At 36.3% G+C, this 22035-nt stretch overlaps 1 protein-coding gene across 2 annotated transcripts in view; it reads left to right on the top strand.

The window, feature by feature from the left end:
* The window catches only part of MAN2A1 (mannosidase alpha class 2A member 1), a 189210-nt gene that overhangs the window by 36396 nt on the left and 130779 nt on the right, over positions 1-22035 (top strand). For both annotated transcript variants that reach the window (XM_002806611.6, XM_035291114.3), the window contains one exon: positions 10211-10382. In XM_002806611.6, coding sequence (XP_002806657.2) covers positions 10211-10382 — 172 coding nt within the window. The remainder of the gene's footprint in view (positions 1-10210; positions 10383-22035) is intronic.

Genomic DNA, 22035 nt, shown 5'->3' with positions numbered 1-22035 from the left:
TTATGTACAATGAAAAGCCATTCTTTTTAATAGAGGAAAAAGAGAAAAGTCTGTTCACATACAGTCCAAGTTAAAATGTGACTCTGTGATGGAAAATCTTTGTATAATACTCCTAAATGAATGTGCAGTTAGTTTTCTTTCTGAGTGAGATTTATAGAGATTTGTTTGCATTTTCTGCAACAACAATTTAAAACAAGGTTTAGCTTAGTAGTTTGTTTCATTGGTGGATTTTTTTGTCTATTGGGGTTAGAAGTATTTGAAATAGATTTTTTAAAAATTTCTATATTTGGTTCCCTAACTTTGTGAATTTGTGTTGCTGTGTTTTTCTATACATAGATATTTTTCTTTTTGCACTGAGTTGGTAATATCCTTCAAGAAAAGGTAAATTTCAAAATGTTTGTATCTTAAAAAAATTCCAAATTATATTACAGTCTGAAAAGATGTAACAGTTGTCATAAAATATTTAAGAGGTTTACATGAGTAAAAACAGAACTGGAAAGGAATTGTGAAGTAAATGCTTATAACTTTGTACTGTTATGCTTTTGAAAGTTTTGAATCATAGACCATGAAATTAAATGTTAGTTGATTGATACATGTTCATGTTGTATTTAATAAGCTGATTAAAACACAATTACAGCACCTTTGTATCTACAATCTTAATTCTTTGCTTTCCACTAGTTAAACTGCTAAAATATTAGGTTAATTTTACTTCAAAGAAATCGCAGCGTGTAGAGAGAAGATAAGGTGTACTAAGTAGAAGGTTGGACAGCATATTGTTAGTTAAGCAATTTGTAAAATGAGCATTAGAAAATAATCCCCCTTGTGGCATGACTCTAAAGTAGTAGGAAGACCTAGACCCAAGAGTTACACTGGAAAATAATTTTTTTTTGTGCCTTTGCAATTCTTCTGCAGAATTTTTTATTGACTCAGAGGGTTATTAGGACTTTTCAGCTTTTTTGTGTGTGTAAAATTAAGAAAACATGTTTGCATATAGTATTATAATTATGTATCCTTACTGTAACAAAGTTTATAAAAAAATAAAAGCATAAAAACATGAGGAAATCAGTGTAATATTTTCAAATATTTCTATTGAAATATTTCAAGTATAGTTAAAATTTGAAAACAGTTCTGGTCAGCCATAGTTGGCTAATGTCTCTGTCAGAGGCATCCAATCTTTTGTCTTCGCTGGGCCACATTGGAAGAAGAATTGTCTTGGGCCACACATAAAATACACTAACATTAACAATAGGTGATGAGCTAAAAAATAAAGTCACAAAAAGAATCTCATGATGTTTTAAGAAAGTTTACAAATTTGTGTTGAGGCGCGTTCAAAGCTGTCCTGGGACACATGCAGCCTGCGGGGCCGTGGGTTGGACAATATTGATAAAAGGTGGTGGAGACTTAGAAGTCTGATTGATAACAGAACTTTACAGTTCAGAATGAGGTGGTCATCAGAAGAAGTCATATATGAACACTGTTTGGGGAGTGTTTTATTTGGTTTAGATACTACAGGGTGAAGTGGATTGTTTGGTTTTGACTGCCATGATGAGAAATTGTAGTTTCTGGAGCTAAAATAGTATGAGGAACAAATGAGATCTGGCATTCATTGCCTGTCCTGCATCAGGGGAATGACAGGTGTTTGTTACTTTTTACTTTGTGTAATTCTTTATGTAACCCTGAAAAGTGATAAATTAAGCCACATTTAACAGGTGAGGTCAACGAGGCTAAGGTAGGATATAATAAGTTGTTTAAAGTTAGTCAATTTAATTATAAATTTTCAGAGGTTGGTAAATTGAAGCTCAGGATTGCCTGACTGTAAACTCTGTGTTCTTTCCATTTACCATATTACCTCTTAAGATACTTTATTTAGTTCAAATTATTCTATTTCTTTTCTTCTTACATTGTGGGATTAGCCAATTTAACACATTTATCTGCACTTTGAATTGTTAATAGGGTTGTCATATTTAGCAAATAAAAATACAGACTGCTCAGTTAAACTTGAATTTTCAATAACAATGAGTAGTTTTTGAGTGTGTGTGTGTGTGTGTGTGTGTGTGTCCCAAATATCACATGGTGCATGCTTATACTAAACATTTATTTGTTATTTATCTGAAATTCAAATTCAACTTGGCTCTGCATTTTATCTGACAACCTTAATTGTTAAGAAAACTGTAGCACTTAAGAGTTAAATACTTATATGGCTATCTAGAATTCTTTAAGAGATATATAGAATATGTGTATTGAGATTCCTTTTTAGAGGAAGGGTCGATGATTTGGTCTCTCATTGGACTTTATTCCTTGAGGGGCACATATGTTAAGCAGCTGTTGAGAAAGATAGATGATCATTAAATAGCTCTTTCTTCTCCTCATTTCAGTTACCTTTGTCTATCCTTCAAGCCTGGGTGTTTCAAAACTCACCAGTACCCTGGTGATACAAATAATTACTAACACTTAGGGAATTATTATGTTCTATTGCACTATTCTAGGCATTTTGCATATATCACATCCATCACTTCTCTCAGTAACTTTATGACAGAGTCCTGTAATTACCCTCCCTTCATAGATGTGGGAGAAGTGGCAGGAGAGCGCATAAGTGACCTGTTCATGGCAGGGCTAAAGGTTTGAAATTAAGTGATCTTGTTCCAGAACCTGAACTTGTAACAGTTTTTAATATATTACCTTTTGTGGATAATTCTTTGGAAACCACAGGCTGAGCCTCTAGGAGGAAAGTCTTTATGTGTCTCCAAGCCAAATGTCAATTACTTTAGTTTTATTAATCATAGAAAAGATTTTTTTCAACTATCTTGCAAAAGTGTACATCTCACTGCACTATCTCCTATTCTTGTTTTCCTTCTGATTTTTTCTGATTTGTCTTTATTGAAATGAATGTTTCTGTCCTTAAATACTACATCAGTACATTAGATGGTGAGTGGTTTTCCTCATTGCTACACTTTCTGCAATTAGAAAGTGATTTACAAGCTATATTTTTCAGCCCCCCCCCCTTTTTTTTTTTTTGAGATGGGGTCTTGCTCTGTTGTCCAGGCTGCAGTACAGTGGCACCATCTCGGCTCACTGCAACGTCAGCCTCCTGGGTTCAAGCAATTTTCCTGCCTCTGTCTCCTGAGCAGCTGGGATTACAGGCATGTGCCACACTGCCTGGCTAATTTTTTTTTTTTTGTATTTTTAGTAGAGATGGGGATTTCATCATGTGGCCAGGCTGGTCTTGAACTTGGGACCTCAAGTGATCGCCTGAGTTGGCCTTCCAAAGTGCTGGGATTACAGGTGTGAGCCACCATGCCTGGCAATATTTTCCAGCCTTTAAGGTGATTTCCTTTAGAAACTTTGATAATTTGCCCAGTATTTGTCTAAGGCTAAGTAGCCCCATCATGTACCCTAAGAGTAACCCATCAAAAAAAATCACTTTTCCTTCTAACAGTGTCTCTCATATTTTAGACAATTTTCTTATTTCAAATAACCAAACTCTGGGAAAGACTTATTATGCCTGAAGTATTGTCAGTCAGTGTTAGATGCTCATAGATTGGATCATTAACAAGGGGGGGAGAAACTGTAGCACAGATTTGGAAATTATCTTGGAGATTGATCACACAATTGCAGCTATCAGATATCAAAATATGTAGGGCTTTTAAGGAGTACTTAGAAAAGCAATATAATAAGGAGTCACAGTTGGACATTGTACCTATACACATAGACAGCTGCAGGATGAACAAAATGCCTGCTGTTCTAACAATAATGCAAATAGGTTCCTCTGGTGTGGGGTAAAATTTCCAGTGAAAACATCTGTATATGGATTCAAAAAATGATCTCTCTCAAACAACTTCAGGAAATTAAAGCTGATAAGCTTAGATAACTATTAAGTGATACTGAATCAACTGGGAAAATTGGTTAGATTATTTTAGAAACCTGGGTTTAAAAGCATTTAGAGGAATCAGGTTTATAGGTTTTCCAAGGCTCACAGGTCTCTGGAAGCCTCAGCTTCACCTGTGACTCTCTTCTTACCCTCTCTTGGAAACTTCAGTCGGTTACTAATTTCTCTTCATTTTGTCTCCTTGACCTCTTATTTCTACTTCAGTCCGTAACCATTTTTTACAGAATTTTGCAGTGGTCTCATTTTCTGTTTCTCTGCTTCTATTTTGCCTTTTTAGTCTTCATACTCTTAGTACAGTTATTTTTGAAAGTACAGGACAGACAACCCTAATGTCCTTCCTCCAAAGTTCTCTGTAAGAAATGGTTTAGAAGGTTTTCAATGATCTGTCTCCCACTTCTATTTTTATTTCTATTTCTCACCATATTCGTATCATGTACCCTGCAGTGCAACTATACCCAACTGCCTGTGTTTTCCATATGCTCTTCCCTCTATTTGGAACTACCAACCTTTTTATCTATCCAGATGATGACTAATCTAAGAATCTTTCTTCTTTTCTTTTGTTAGGATTTTACCATTTCTTTATTTCCATAGCATTTTTTTCATATTTTCACTGTTGACTCTGTTTTCATTTAGCTTTGCTTTATTGCTGTGCCCTTACTAGATGCAAGGTACATGTTTGAATGAATAAACCAGAAGGTTAATTAAAAGTTTTTCACAGTTTATCAGGGAGGAAAAGCAAGCTTAACTATAGTAGAAATGTTGGAATTAAAATTAATCAGCAGTATGTTTGAATAATCATAATACCATTTAAGATTGTATGTTGCCCCTTAAATATATGACTGGAAGATGCGGTTGAATATTGAAGGATTAACAAGTGATGGAAGAGACCTGTTTATGATTTGTTGATAGAAAATAACTTCATTGCTAGATGAGAACAGTAGACATCAGGGATTCCAAAAGGAGGGTGAGGGAAAGGGGTAAGGGTTGAAAAACTACCTGTTGGGTACTATTGTTCACTGGGTGATGGGATCAATAGAAGCCGAAATCACAACATCATGCAGTATACTCTGGAACAAACCTGCAAATGTACCTTTTGAATCTAAAATTTTAAAAAAAGAAAATTAATTATTAGAACAAAGGCTATTTCTGTTACTTTTTTTTTTTTTTTTTCAGGAGATGGAGTTTTGCTCCTGTGGTCCAGGCTGGAGTGCAATGGTGTAATCTCAGCTCATTGCAACCTCTGCTTCCTGGATTCAAGGGATTCTCCTGCATCAGCATTTCAAGTAGCTGTGATGACAGGCGCCTGCCACCATGCCTGGCTGATTTTTATGTTTTTAGTAGAGACGGGGTTTCAGCATGTTGGCCAGGCTGGTCTTGAACTCCTGACCTCATGATCCACCTGCCTCGGCCTCCCAAAGTTGTGGGATTACAGGCGTGAGCCACTGTGCCTGGCTGATATTTCTGTTTTTAATGAACTTTATTTAAAAAATTTGGCGATATTTATCACATTGAAATGGGAAATAAGCCGTATGGCTTCACTTGCATGAGTTAAATGTTACTACCAATGTATTATTTATCTGAAAATAATTATTTTTGATTCAAAATCTTTTCATGTTTTCCTGAAGGTTGGTGCTTATTTAGCTTTTGAGTGAAATTAATATACTTAAAAAATCATTATTAATAAAAATGAAAATAAAAGGAAAACATCATTATTACAGCAATTAAAACCATAACAGTGTAACGGTGCTTTGTGGAGTGGCATGCCTTTTTAGGGATAGGTGTTTTAATCTTCTTAGGGCTGACAGATACTCTTAAAATACAAACATTGTGGAAACTTAAAGATATTTGACAATGATTATTAGGCTAGCATCAGAACAGACAGTGAACATATTAAAACTAATAGTGTTGTATTTTTTATCGTTAGTTTCATTTCTAGTTGAAGTAATAAATTTACATTTGTACTTTTTTCCCAGTCCTTTTGGCTATACGTTTCATTCATCTTACTAAGTACTTACTGAACTCTTGCTCTTCTTGTATGTTTGCAGTAGGTGCTCGATTCATGGAAATTGGCTGGTTTAAAGTTTGAGTGGTAGTGTGTGCTCAGGCCTACTTCTAAAATTTGCAGGATCTGGGGCAAAGTACACAGAGGCCCACATAGCCTGTGTTTAAATATTTAAAAGTTACAAATCAAAGTAATAAATTACTAAAGAAAAATAGGTCTTCTCTTCTTGCCTGGAGAAATAGCTCAGTGATCTAGAAGACCCAATGTGGGTTTAGATTGCTCTAGCTCTAGTTCCCCATTGGAATGTGGTGGTGTGTGTGGGGGGATCCAGCCTATGGGGTAGGCCAGCTATCTTCTCCTCCCAGACCTGGCTCTGTCCCAAACCGGGAGGGACCTTACCTTACGAGATCCTGATGCCAGGTCTGCACCCGTGTGAACTACAGCCTCTTGGCCACTGTTTAGGCTAGAGAGGTTTACATTTGTAGGATTAAGTGCCTTGTTGGGGAAAGACTTAGAGTCCCAGTAGGCTCCCGGTTTGGGGCTGTTTAGACAGATTTCTGGACTCTGGTACTCAGAAGGGCATGGCACGCTCTGGGTCAGTTTGTCCTATGGATTTATCTAGTTGAAAGGGGTATAGTTAGAATAGGGAGGTCCTTCTAGAATCCAGGACTCAGGGCCAGGTACCTCTTGCCCATGTCCTCATGGTGGTACTTAGTGTATGCCCTTGAATAAAATAAAACTAAATGTTCTTGAAGAGCATCGTTTCTAGATTTTCAACCTATGACTTAGAGCTCAAAATTTTAAAAATAAATTGTGATTTGTCAGTGAACAATTACTAGGTGTTTAATTGTTCATGGACATTGAATATAAGCAATAGAGTTTCCAACTTTATTAGATTTTTTTATTTTAGAACTTAAAAAAATAAATAGTGGTATCAAATTTGGGTTTATGCCTGTTTTGTGGAACTTGTAATTATGCACTCTTTGTTTTAAATATTTCTCCACTTATTTAAAATAGCTATTAGCTTTTTTATGGGTGGCAGTAGTGTTAGAGTAGAAAAGAATAAATTGAAGATATTCTTAATGCTGTTCTAGGCCTGGTTCAATTTTCAAGTATATTCAAGAGAAAGAAAAGTAGCTATGAATTGACCACTTTAAGTAAATCAGTTTTCAACTCAGTGTCCTAAGATTATTAGATCTAGAGGTAGGAATGTCACAAAAATTCACCCCCTACCACTTTTTATAAAATACTGTATTTCAGCTTGGTCTCACATTAATATACAATTGTAGTTTTTACAGTAATTTAGAAAACGAAATAACCAATTCAGTGTAAAAGGGAATACTTGATTACTCTATTGTGTAAGAGCAATAAAAGCAAATTTACGTTATATTACTCAATATAGAAAGCTGCAATAGGCTATCTTTCAGTTCATTCTTCATTAATTATGCTGCATTGCGGTGATATTAGTATGGGTTTTTTGAAAGGCTTTCAAGTTGACGTCTCTGAGCTTGTATTGTGGCTGACGTGAATATCTTTGATATATTTTCCTCATGATTGTTGAGGGGTGAATGAAGTGTTGAGGGCTAAATGGGCTCCTCAGTCACAGTCATTCCTCTGTGAAAACTCTTATGATAAACTCTTCTTTGAAATGGTCTTGATTCGCTTATCACAGGTTAAAATTGTTGAAAATAAATATTATACTTTAAAAAAACACAAAAAAACTTTTATTGATCTTCATAAAGATTAGTCCTTAAAAATTTGCCATTTATACTAGATTATTTGAGTTTTATTATCAAATTAATTTGGAGACATTTCACTATTTGTAGTTCTTTAGCTAATAGCCAGATAATTAGGAATTAGTTTGGACCTTTGCTAAAATTTAGGTAAAAGGTATATGTGATATCTTAAAGATGATAATTCTAACAGAACCATTTAATTTACATGGTCCTTGTTGCATGTATATAATAAAAGCATGGTACAGAAATAGATTTACTTATGTACATTTGAATTTAGCTCAGTTTTATAATATGTAAGTAGATAGAGTATATTCAGTTAAATATTATGTTGGTACTTGATAAAATAAATTCTTCTCACATTGCAGTCTTTACTTTCGGATGGTAATGATGCTACTTTGTTCTAGGACTGAATAAGTTTGCTAGGGCTGCCATAGCAAAGTACCAGACTACATGGCTTAAACAACAGAAATTTGGTTTTTCACAGTTCTGGAGGCTGGAAGTACAAGATCAGGGTGTTGGCAGGATTGGTTTCTTTTGAGGTTATCTCTCCTTGGCTTGTTGATGGCTGAGTTCTCCCTGTGTCTTTGCATGGCCTTCCTTGTGTTCTCATCTCCTTTTCTTATGTCAGTCATATAGGATTATGGCCTATCATCATGACCTCGTTTTACCTTAATTGCTCTTTAAAGATCCTGTTTGCCAAATACAGTCACATTTTGAGCTGGTGAGACTTCAGCATATGACACAGATCTGTCCATAACAAGGGCATAGAGTAAATTCAGTGCAAACTGAAATTTTGGGTAACTAAAGTATGTTTAAGATGTAGAGCAGTTTACATAAATGTTTTAATTGTATACTTTTAAAAATTAGGCCTTCAAAATATTTTTTTATTTCCCTTTTACCTGGTTTAATTGTACAGATGTGGGGAAAGGGCAATTAAAGGCTGATGATGATGATGATGATAATAATAATAGTAATAGCAGCTTATATTTATCAAGTACCATATTTTATGTTCCAGGCTCAGCTCTGAGCACTTGTTTTTTTAACTTGGTGGTGTTGGCATGGTCAGCAGGGAGTTAGGGCATCTTGTTTAAGGGTTTGTTGTGTTTTCTGGGCTATTCCCTAGGAATCCAGAGGTAGATCCTGGCTCAGTGCTTTGAGGGCAGTGCTCCAGGTTAGTACTTTTGTGAAGCTGGGTGGGATTCTTTACAGACTACTATTTCATGAAATATCTTTGAGGTTTTAAAAATAGACACAAGCTTTTTTAGTTAAATGTGGAAAAGTTGAAACTAGGTTAAAAGTGCCCCAAATCAAGAAAGTCCTAAAAAGAATATTTGATAATGTATTTCTATTTGGCCCATACCTCCATATGTCCCACATTGTAGGTGTTCAGTAAATAATTGTAGGATGAATGAGTAGATTTCAATTAAAGCAAGAGGAATGAATAATAGCTGCAGTGCTCTTTTCAAAAGCTCATATTCATGTCATCAGAATAGTTTTGTCTTCCCTCTTCTGGCAAGCTTTTCTTTTTTCTTTTTTTGCCAGCAAATATAGTGTATATATTAACTATATATAGATAAGAAACAGCCATTTGTACTCTCTTACTCTTTAATTCTCTCACATGTAAATTTGGAAACAATAGATCAGCCTGGATATATAGAAACTTCTCCCTATAAGATTTCTTAGATGGGAACGGGTTATTTTTTAGCGGAACTACTTTGTCTGCCACTAGTAGGTGGAATTAGTAGCTGTGTATGCTTTTGCTTGACCATTTTAGTAATCTGCTTTATGGTGCTATATTTGGACCTGTTGGTGTTAAAAATGTTTCTTATAGCCAAATTGCAAATATCTTTAGATAAAATTTCCAGGATATTTGAAAAGTAAAGGAAAAACCAGAGAACCAAACTGTCAATGTCTGCAATTCTCTTTTGGAAAAACTTTACATATTTGTGTTTGCATTGTTGCTCGATTAGTGTTACTTTGTGGATCTAAGCAATTGAATAATGAATAGCCTTTGGGAACAAATGCCTATGTTTTGCAAAATTCTACTTCTCAGTATTCATATTGATGCGATAATTACTTTATTGGTCTGCTGCTAGCTTTATACTTGCGATCTCTTTTTTCTTAGTTTAACTTATTTAATGGATGAAGAATTTTAGATGTGGCATCAGAAGAAAAAATTTGGATTCCATATTATGAGAACAGTACTGCCAACTTGTTAACACAGTTTAGATTTATAAAGTTCAAAAAAAATTCCTTAGACTACAGATAAAAAATTAAATTAGATACTATACTTATTAGATATAAATAACTGCTTTTTGGCTTTAGGTCCTCTATCTTATTTTTCTCGTTTCTATCTGAATTTATGCTGTTTTCAGAGTATTTTCATTGTTTTAATATTAGTGTGTTTCTGAGTCCCACAACAACTAAAATGGAGTTTCATTAATTGAAAACACTAGTTAAATTTAAAAGTATGTCTTTCTATGAATGGAACTTCTAAGGATGTCGAAAGAAATGCAATGGAATGTGACTGAGTTGAAATCAGCTGTATAAATCAGATCTTTGTGGTATATTTGTGTCTTGATTTAGGTTGGTTGAAGACTTTCAATGACTACTTTAGAGACAAGACTCAGTATATTTTTAATAACATGGTCCTAAAACTGAAAGAAGACTCACGGAGGAAGTTTATTTGGTCTGAGATCTCTTACCTTTCAAAGTGGTGGGATATTATAGATATTCAGAAGAAGGATGCTGTTAAAAGGTTTGTTTTAAAACTTTTTTTGGTATTTGGTAATATTAAAGATTAATTGTACAATGAACTAAGTATTGAATTTTTAGATGGTGAAAATTCTTAGCTTTATATCTGAAACTTAAAATATTTCTTTACATCCCATTTTCATTGATTTTGGTTCATCGCTGAAAAGCCATTTGAAACTTTTCCATTTAAATCCTGTGTTCCATTGGATACAGTAGCTCACTCCTGTAATCCCAGCACTTCGGGAGGCCAAGGCAGGCAGATCATCTGAGGGCAGGAGTTCAAGACCACCCTGGCTGACATAGTGAAACCCCTTCTCTACTAAAAATACAAAAAAATGAGCCAGGTATGGTGGCTCACGCCTGTAATCCCAGCTACTCAGGAGGCTCAGGCACGAGAATTGCTTGGACCCAGGAAGCAGAGGGTTGTAGTGAGCTAAGATAGTGCCACTTTACTACAGCCTGGGTGACAGAGTGAGACTCTGCCTTGGGGGAAAAAAAATCCTATGTTTCAACTTTGTGCCACAAATGGAATTGCTAGGTCAAAGTGGCTTAATATTTTGAGGGTTTTTTTAAGCAAATAATTAAAGTGACTCCTGTATAGTTTGTTTTAGTGTATTTTTCAATCTTCTATATAGAGAGTGTCAGTTTCTTTGCCTGTTGGTCAGCAATAGAATTTTTGAAATCATTGGCCAATTCGATGGTTGAAAAATTTGATTTTAGTTTCTATTTTTGATTGGTAACAATGTTCTGTATTTTCTCATACAGGGTAAGGTTTTTGTGACTTGCTTATTGTACTTTTTCTTGCTGATTTGTAGGAATATTTATCTCTCTTTATATTCCTTAGCTTGTGTTTTTCCTCAAATTTGTATTGTAGCCTTTTAGTGTTTGATATACACACTTTTAGCACATTTATGTACTCAAATCTGTTATTCTATTTTCTTTAGATATTGGTTTTGCTGTCATGTTTTAAAAAGTTTTCTCTAATCTAGAGGTCAAATAAACAGTGCATTTTCTTCCTCATTTCATATTTTACCATTGGCTTTTAAGAAAACTGAAAATTAGAAAAAAATGTTATGATGGGAGGTTTTCTGATCTCCATGTATCCATGGAGTTAAGAATTATCTTATAATGAATTGTTTAATTTATCTAATGTCACTTATACAGCACTTGCTGTGTTAGAGTCTGTTCTAAGCACTTTACAAATTGTAACTGATAATGTAAACAATTCTGTGAAATAGGTACAATTGTTTTACTTGTTTTACACATCAGGACACTGAGTTGTCCAGGGTCACAGGGCAGGCTGGTATTCCATGTGGTGCAGGCTGTCCAGCTTTAGAGGATGTCTCTTTTGCACACTTTGCCATCCCGAATCCTTAAGATTGAATTAGTCCATTTTTTTCTAGTGATTTGAAGTGTAATCTTTGTTATATTTAAATGTGCACTAGTTCCTGGGCATTTTAACCTGTTTCATGGACTTTTGTGTTTGACTATAATTGTTGTGCCTTTATGATATATTACATTAACTGACAGTTGAAATTTTCCCTTGTCTTTTTAAAAAAATATTTTTAGTTATTATGGATACATAATAGTTGTACATATTTATGGGGTACATCTGGTATTTTAACATAAGCATGTAGTGTATAATGATCAAATCAGGGTAATTGGGATATCTGTTACCTCAAACATTTATCATTTTCTTATATTAGGAACATTGCAGTTCTCTTCTTTTAGTTATTTAGAAATATACAATGCATTATTGTTAACTATATTAAAAAGTTCTTTCAATGAGTGAACATTTAATTTTCCCAAAGTGCTTTATAATTAATTTGTTAAATTCTTCATACTCCATCAAAAAGGTAATCTCTTTGGATTTTGATGAAAATTGGTGTAAACATTTAAAGATAATTTGGGGATAATTGATTTTTTATAATTTCCATTGGAGTTTTTTTCCCCCCTCTCCTGATAGCAGGCTTAAAATGCTTATAGGTTGGGCTGGGAAGGTACTTTAAGTGATGGGTATATTTTCCATAGGTAATGGGATGAATTAACTACCTCATCCAAAGGGGCTAGCCACATCCTCTCTAGTCATGTGCTGCCACTGGAACCAGAGTTGTCAGGATATCCCTCCAGTTACTCAAGACAAGCTAGACTTCCGAAATATATGTAGAGATTTTACATTGAAATGTTAGCTGTCAGTTTAGAAGAATATCCCTGGACATGCACACATGTGCATGAGACACACACACACACACACACACACACACACGGACATGCACACATATGCCTGTATAAACACACACGCACACACACATACACACACACATATACATACACAGCCAAACAGATTACATCAGCATTTCTGAATCCATAGTTTAGATACACTAGTTTCCAACCTTTCAGACATTAATAGCTGTTTCGTTAAACCACATAGGCTTTCGTGTTTGTTTTATGAAGGGAATTTTTAAATTAAGTTTTAAGGTTAAAAAAAATTTTGCCAAGTACAGTGGCTAATGGCTATAATCTCATTGACTTGGGAGACTGATATAGGAGGATCACTTGAGCCCAAGAATTGGAGGCTACAGTGAGCTGTGATCATGCCCCGCACTCAAGTCTGGGTGACAGGGTGAGACCTTGACTCTAAAAAAAAAAAATTAGGTCTTTAGGTCTTACATTACTACTTCAAAATACTTCATATTTTCTAATAAAATAATTTTGTAGCTGTTTTACTCAGTTTATTTCTGAATTTAAGAATTTATCCCATCTGTAGTTATTTTTGCTTTTTTGTTAATTCTTTTGGGAATCTGATTTTTTTCTTCATTTTGATTTACTTAATTTTGTTGGTTTTTGCCCACCTTACCCTCCTAGAATCTACATATATTTTACCAATTTATATGTTATTTTCTCATTATTGTATTTCCCCCCTAATATTCAATAACCGTACAACTGTTTTCTTTTTGACTTGAATATGTTAGAAAAATAATTTTCAATTAGCAAGTGCTATTTTTTCCCAGTTATATTAAACTAGCTTTAATGTCTTATGTCTTATGGCCATAGAGTATGGACCGTATACTTTTTTTTTTTGAGACTGAGTCTTGCTCTATCACCCAGGCTGGAGTGCAGTGGTGCAATCTCAGTTCCCTGCAACTTCTTCCTCTTGGGTTCAAGTGATTCTCCTGCCTCAGCCTCCCAAGTAGCTGGGATTACAGGTACCCACCACCATGCCTGGCTAATTTTTGTATTTTTAGTAGAGATGGGTTTTTACCATGTTGGTCAGGCTGGTCTTGAACTCCTGACCTCAGGTGATCCACCCACCTCAACCTCCCAAAGTGCTGTGATTACAGGTGCCCACCACCTTGCCTGGCCTATATTTTGTATTTTTGGTAGAGATGAGGTTTCATCATGTTGGCCGGGCTGGTCTTGAACTCCTGACCTCAAGTGATCCTCTCACCTTGGCGTCCCAAAGTGCTGGGAATACAGGCGTGAGCCACCACTCCTGGCCTGTATACTTTTTATCCTTTAGAATTTTTTGAATTTTTCTTTGTGACTTAATGTGTAATCAATGTTCATGAAACTTCTACTGGTATTTGAAAAGGTGGTGTTTTTAGAATAGGAGTTTGGTATCTGCTAATTCAGTATTTTACAATTGCTATTTTTATCTTCGTATAGTCAGTTCTGCTCTCATATTGCATACACATTCCTAAAAACCATGTTATGCAAAATTGTGCAATATTAAACCACAGGGTTCATGAAAAAATACAGTTAGGGCACAGCACTCAAAAACTTCATTAGTGACTTAGACACATGCAAAAGATGGAAACCTAGTAAAGATGCTAATCCAGTCTTACCTGTGTTAAATTGGTTAAAAAATGCTTAAATAAATATGCCAGTTTACCTTGAAAAAGACCTAAAGTTTGCTTGTGGAAGTATGTATCAGAAGGAATATAGATTCAAGTTATTACTGAGAAGTGGTGGCAAGCAGATTATCTGAAATCTGTTGGAAAGTTGAATAGCAGATGTGGAGGACTGCCTCACAACCCTTGGTGAACTGAGAGAGCTGGTAGATGTTAATGGTGTGTGTGTGTGTGTGCCTTGTGTATTCCCTACACAGCTTTGCTTAGCTGAGTGCAGTTTTGTTCCTTCATTTCCTGTTTCTTGGAGAGTAAATTGTGCATAAATAAGGCAAAATTTATTTCCTCATACAATCAATCACTTTGGAACTAATTCTCATTTTTAAAACAAGCGTTTATAGCAGAACTAACTGTACTTATTTTTTGTTACTGTTCCCCTGTCAGCTTTTATTTTTTGCGTATTGTATTTTTTTTTTCTTTTTTTTCTTTTTTCCCCTTCTTTTTTTTTTTTTGAGATGGAGTTTCACTCTTGTTACCCAGGCTGGAGTGCAATGGCGCGATCTCGGCTCACCGCAACCTCCGCCTCCTGGGTTCAGGCAATTCTCCTGCCTCAGCCTCCTGAGTAGCTGGGATTACAGGCACGTGCCACCATGCCCAGCTCATTTTTTGTATTTTTTAGTAGAGACGGGGTTTCACCATGTTGACCAGGATAGTCTTGATCTTGACCTCATGATCCACCTGCCTCGGCCTCCCAAAGTGTTGGGATTACAGGCGTGAGCCACCGCACCCGGCCCCTTTTTTCCCCTTCTTACATTATCTTTGTTGGCTTCTATATTAGCTTATTCATTTATCCAACAGACACTTCCTGAACACCTACTGTGGGGCAGAGACTGTAAGGTTCTGGGTACTCCTAGACTAGTATTTATTTTTCTTCATTGTAAACTGTATGTATCATCATTGACACCATCTTTTCTCCTTTTTATAATTAATGCTGTTATGCTACCACTCTTATGTTGTCCATTTGCTTGAATTTGCTGTCCTTTTTACTTGAAGGACAGTCAGCTTGGTGGCTCTAAAGGCTGGAAACTGGGACCAGGCTGCCTAGGTTCAAATTCTGCCAAGTCCCATCTACTGAGAGGCTCTAGGGAAGTTATTTAACTTCTCTGTACCTTAGTTTCTTCATTTGTCAAGTGAGGATAATATTGGAACCGATTTTATTTGTTTTTTGTGAGGATTGAATTAACTCAAACACCATGCTTAGCACAATGCCCAGCACATTTTAAAATCCCGATATACATTAGTATTTTTTAACTTTTATTTGAGGCTGTGAGTGTTTCTCTTGGGTATCATATGTAATTTTTATTTCCGAAGTCTTCTATAATGGGAGATTTTTCTTTCAATATTTAATTTTTTTTTTTTTTTTTTGAAACAAGGTCCCACTATGTTCCTAGGCTGCAGTGCAGTGGTGTGATCACAGCTCACTGCAGCCTTAGTTTCCTGGGCTCAGGTGATCCTCCACTTCAGCTCTCCAGTAGCTGAGACTACAGGCGCATGCCACCATGCTGGTTCATTTTTGTATCTTTTGTAGAGATGAGATTTCGCCATGTTGCCCAAGCTGTTCTCGAACCCTTGGGCCCAGGTAATCCACCCGTCTCAGACTACCAAAGTGCTGGGATTACAGGCATGAGCCACTGTGCTCAGTCCCTACAATGGGAAATTTTAATTATAGTTTTTTTTCTCTTTGGTCTTAAAAAAAAAAGCTGTCTTATATAATGCTTCATTGAATATAACTTTTCCCCTGTGCTCACTTATGAAAATTTAAATTTTCATTGTTATATATTAAAGTGTATATAACTTTTCATTAAGATTTCCATCTATCAATTCAAATGTTTCTTTAGCTTATGTGTTCTGCACTTACTAATTCACTACTGCTTTTATTTCATTTGTTTTAGAATTTCAGTTCACCTTGTTATTATGTATCTAGTCTCTCTTTTTCATATGCATTTTTAATTGGTTATATTTACTGTGTTTTGGGAGATCTTTCCCAGGAGTCTTCCCTGCTACCCCCTCAGTTCAGTACTCTCTGGTATTGAGGCTTTTCTGGCTTTGAGTGTTTGGTTCTAACCTTACTTCTGTGCTTTTTGTATTGTTGTTCATAAGTCCAAGTATTTTCCTCCTTTTAATTTGTGAGCAAGAACAGCTATATCCACACCTGGAATTTGTCCCAAAACATAATGTAACTTGCCTTGAATCTCTTTCTTTTCTAACCAGATACTTTCAGTTTCCTTGCTGTGGGTATTAGTTATTAGTGGCTGATCGGCATCCACTTTACTGGATTTCCTTTTGGGAAGTTGTCTCTCACCCAGAGAAATAAGATCCTCCTCCTTGTTGCCCTAGCCCAGACAAGTCAGCTATGAACTCAGTTAATCAGCATATTATTTCCCAGGGCTTTGAATCTTTAGAGAGTGAAGTGAGGGCTGACAGATGGAGGGAGGGAAGCAGACACAGAGAATGATTACTGGTCATTCCTGACAGCACCTTGCATTTGCAAGACTCTTCCTGTGATAAGATCTCTGTGTTCCCTGCAGCATGACCTCTCATTTTCCTTCAGTCCTTTGTTAAGCCTGGACTTTTAACTGATCTTCAGTTCTGCGTGTTCAAGACAGTCTCCAGAGTCAGTTTGTGTTGCTTGCAAACCAGAAAGCTAGCTGATAGAGACTTAGGATCTCTCCTTAGTTCCTCTGTTGGAGAATTAAATTCTGGAAGATTATATGAGAATCAGGGATCAGCAATTGGGGAAGGTGCCCTGGTTATAAGAGGTGCTGGGGCTATGAGGAGATCTGGAAAATGAGTGCCCCGTCTATGAAGGGTCTTCTGTTTCTTTGATGAAGCTGCTGAGCCTGGGGCTGGCTTTCTGCATCTGGCTTTGTTTTTTGTGGCTTGTAAGCCAGGTAGGAGATGTGGCCTGTCCAGCTACCTCAGAAGGAAACTGGGTCTGCTGCCTGCTGCTTGTGGTCCAGTGAGGCCAGCTATGCTTGGCTCTCTTTCAGCATGGCTTCATTAGGGAGACTGCCTCTGCAGCAGTCACATGGGCAGAGAGGCTTCTGTAGAGGGGGCTCACACAAGAGCCATGAGGGTGAAGAGTCTGTGATTAGTATCAATCCCAAGACTCAGCTTTGCTTCAGCCTTTGGCCCTCCAGATTAGGAGCTGTTGACAGAATCTCTCAGAATCTTCTTATTTATGCTGGGATCCACTGATTTTTCATGCAGGGCAGTTGCAGGTCAATACTTGAAATATTTTGGTTTTACCTGTGCTATATCTGTCAGAAATGCTGCCAATTTTATGACCTGCAGATGGCCTCTTTCTCCTGACTCTACCTGGATGCAAATTTTCTCCCTCTCTCTCTTTTACTTATTCTGTTGGTTATTTTTCTTAGGTTGAACCATATAAAATTGCCAATATTAGACTACTTCTGATATGCAAAAGTGGCAATTTTATGAATCAGTCCAATATTAAGGATATAAGATGGTAAGATATTGGAGGGGACTACAGATTAGAATCTAGTCCTCAATCTTTGTCTCACTCAGACTTTTTCTGAGAACAGCTTGTTTTTGGCATTGGAAAATATTCTGGAATATAGGCTTGATCCTAAATGGTATCATTTTGCTTGAAGGAAAAATGGTTTTGTAGCCAGATTAGTTCTGTTTCTGGTCAGGATTTGCTAACGTTCTCTCCCTTCTAGCTATCATAATTCACTTGTATTCACTTATTACATTTATTCGTAGAACTAGGGTAATAGCATTTCCCCCCCACTTACTTTAACAAAACATTCTTAGTGTTAGTTGCTTAAATGTGTGTTTCGGAGGAAAACTTAATAGATGTTTGGGTTTGCTCCTGTTATTTAAAATTCTGAGCTTGTACTAAGTGGCATTACTAATAGATTTTTTTTGTATGACTTCTAGTGTAATGCTTATGCAGTGGCTTGTTTTTCTTTTTGAAGATGAGCTATGGATTAAATATCTGTAGCTAAATTTGCAAGCTGGCTGTTGCAGAGCAGAACCTGTTAATTCCAGCAGAGTTCATTGTCCCTGAAGAATACCAATTGATTGTGGGAACTTAACAGAAACATACTCAAATGATCCTCATAATCTATTCCAGAAGTGACTTGTTTGATTCTTTTCCCCTCCCCCAATGGCATTGTTCAACTCTATAAGCTTTTAAAGGTGAAAATCTAGTTAGCCAAAGAGAGATCTATGCAAACAACATCTAGATTTTTTGTTTTTGTGTGATCTGAAATAATCTAATCAATTTTAATCATGGTACATACTTGCAATACATATCCAGTGGATTTAAAGAAGCTGCCTTCCATTAAATAATCAGCGTATTATCTTCTACACTTGTTTTATTTTGAAAATGACTGGTATAGTCATTTCTTTTCAACTTTATAGGCTTCACATTGAAATATTTTTGGCTAAATGCTGTTAAATACTGCATGATATTTATAATACATCAAAATGTAAACCCTTATTGAGAGTCAAGCAGCTGAAACGTTAGCCTTAGCATTTCCTGTGACTAGCACCCAGCATGTTACATATTCATTGTTCCTCTCTGGGATTTGAGATATTGGAACAGCTTTTATATTGCATCTGCTCTTGCTATTGAGACTAGTGTTAAGTGGAGAAACCCACCCAGTTGTTAGAACCTAAGAACAGTTTGTGTATTCACCAAAGTCTTGACCAATTTCTCTTTCTGGATCTTTTAGGGTGAGAAAGGGTTCCAAATGTGTGCTGGGAGTTAGTATAGATTTTTTATCTTCACTGAATTGCTGCGTTTCAGTGCTTTGGCAAAAATGCAAACTCTTTGTTTATGTAGTCCTTGTACTATCTTCTTAGGTTTTTTTCCCCTGGTTCATATTTAAGTGAACTTTTTACCTTCTTCTCAACTATCTCTGCTTTCTTCTTGAAATTAGAGAAATATTTGATGTTACGTGCTTAAATAAGAATCCAAACTTAACTGATGTGCATCTTGGGTTTTTCTAAGAAACTGGACTATAAATGTTCATATACAGACTAATTTATATTTACATATACATTTAATACAGGTTGGATTTTATGGTATTTAACTGAAGGTTGCTGTAAAATTTATAGAGCAATGGGAAATTACAGTGTGTCTTGTCATATTCAGAGTCATTTGCAGATTTGGATTGAGTTTAGAATCTAAAGATATTTAGCATTTCATCAAAGCACTGAAAGCAATACACCAGGGTCTAAAATAACTTGACTTCTAATAGGTGAAGCAGTGGTTTATGTTTATTTCGGAAAGTATGTGTTCTAGCCCTACCTCTCCAATCCCAGTTCATCTTGAGTGAGGCCGCTGTACTTCCACCTCATATTCCCTTCAACCGCTGGCATCTGTTTATGTCATGGGTACCTGTAAAAGCCATGAAGGACTTCTCAGGTGCTCCATTCATCCCTTGAATACTTTCTCAGTTCTCAGAGAGGATTTGCAGCATTGACATTGACCACTCCATTCTTCTTGAAATTCTTTCTTCTTTGGCTTCAAAGTGACCTTGAGCTCTTTCACTTTCAGGTCTATTCCTGCACTGCTGAACATTCCTTTTTCATCACCTCTCTGATTTCCTCCTCTACTTACTTCCCAAATGTTCCTGTTCTCTTGTGCTGGGGAACACGACTTGGTTTTCTTCATTTTGCATGCTTGTCCACACTGTTGTTTTAATTACTAGGCATTTGGACTACTTATAGATCTAAAGATCAAACCTGGACTTCTTTCTTGTTCTCTAGTTAGTGGCAGTAGTAAGAGATAATACTTACTGAGTGCTTACTGTGTGGCAGGCACATTTTAAGCACTCGTGTATTTACTCAGCCAATCCTCTAGCATTCTCTTGAGTTAAGGCACTTTATCATCTTCATTCTCCTGTTGAGGAATCTGAGGCAGAGGTGTTAAGGAAAGTGCCTAAGGCCACCCAGCTAGTGACTGTGAAATTAGGACCCAAGCCAGATAATCTTGCCCCAAAAATAGTGGGCAAATAGTCTCAACCTCCATGGTGCTCTGCCTTTCTAATTCCCCTTCCTGTGACATGCAGTCAGTCTCTAAGCTCTGTGACTTCAGCCTCTTCAGTGTCTCCAGACTCTGACCCCTGCTTTTCATCTCCATTGCTCTTGTTCATACTATTGTGAAAACCACCAAATGGTTTTTCGATTTCTAGCTGTGCCACTTTTAAGTGTCGGCCATTTCATCAAGAGTTAGTTTTTTAATATGTGAGTCCCACCATGTTTGCTTTAAAATGCTTTATGATGCTTCAGTCTCAAAAGGTACAGGCCATTCTCCTTTGCCTGACACATATTGACTTTTTCTGTCTGATTCCTCCCAACTTGCTCATCTTTATCTCTAATCACTTCCTGCCTCACACTCTACTCTTAGACATTCTGAGCCACGGGTGTCCTCAGGCACATGCTGTTTTGTGCTTCTTAGGAATTTGCCTGTGTTCAGATTGGATATTTATTTTTTTCCTTTTGTGGACTAGATAATTTCAGTCTGACTCATTTTTAACACTCAGCTAAAATATTACCTCATCTCTGAAGCTTTCCCTTATTTACTTCTGCCATTCGTTCAACAAATGTATTTGTTGTGCTACGCTCTAGGAATGTAGGAGGTAAGCAAGACTGACCTGGTCCCAGCCCTCAGAAAAGAGCAGAGGAGACATGTAATTAAACACAGTATTACAATAAAGGGTTTTCTTCTGTAGAGGCAAGAAGGGGGTCTTGGAATGTTTCCTGAAGCAATTGATATTCAAGCTTAAACCTGAATGATGACTAGAACTAGCCAGTCAAGAAGTGGGTGTCAGAGGGTAGAAAGAATGCCAGGTTGTGAGAAGAGAACAGTGATTATGGGCCAGGGATTAACAAGGGCATGTTACAACACCTGAAAGATGTTTATTAGCAGCAATGGGGGAGGGTGGGTGGCGAGGGTGTGTGTGTAGAGTGTAGAAACTGAGTAATGCATGGCCATCAGGGAGATACATATCAAAACTTCTACAAGATATTGCCTCCAGCCCTTTTAGAATGGCTAAAATAAAAAAGATGACAACATCAAAAGTTGGCAAGAATGTGTAGCAACAGGAACTCTTATATATTGCGGGTGGGAATGTAAAATGGGGGCGGCTTTTTGAAAAGTCTCCAAAGAGTTTTCTAAACTTAAAATACATACCATGTGATCTGGGGGCTCTACTCCTAGGAATTTACCCAAGAGAAATGAAAATATGCTCACAAAAAGACTTGTACAGACATTTTCATAGCAGACTTTTTCCCAGTTACTTCAAACTGCAAACAGTTTAAATGTCCTTCAGCAAGGTGATGGACTAAAAAAAAAAAGATAAATACTGAAATACACAGTGATATGAATGAATCTCACAACTGTTAAGCAGAAGAAGCCAGAAAGAAGAGTAAATATTGTTTGATTTCCATTTTATGAAGTCTGAGAGTAGACTCAACTGATGTGATAGAATTCAGATTGTCAGAATGTTTTTTGGGGTCAGGGTGCATGGGTGAGCATGGATTGAAAACTCTCTGGATTGTTGGAAGTAGTCTATATATTATTTTGGATAGTGATTACACAGTTGTCAAAATTTATGAGAATGAAAATATGTGTATTGTATATTGTTATATGAATGAAAAATATTTTAAAAAATGTAATACAACATAAACATACAGTATAGTGAATACAATAAATACAATACAATACAATATAAATAATGATATATGTCTCTCTTGATATGGAAAGATGTTCAT

Source organism: Callithrix jacchus, chromosome 2 (assembly GCF_049354715.1).
Source record: "Callithrix jacchus isolate 240 chromosome 2, calJac240_pri, whole genome shotgun sequence".
Lineage (NCBI taxonomy): Eukaryota > Metazoa > Chordata > Mammalia > Primates > Cebidae > Callithrix > Callithrix jacchus.
Note: the sequence above shows the minus strand (reverse complement) of the source record. Positions and strands in the feature narration are given on the sequence as shown.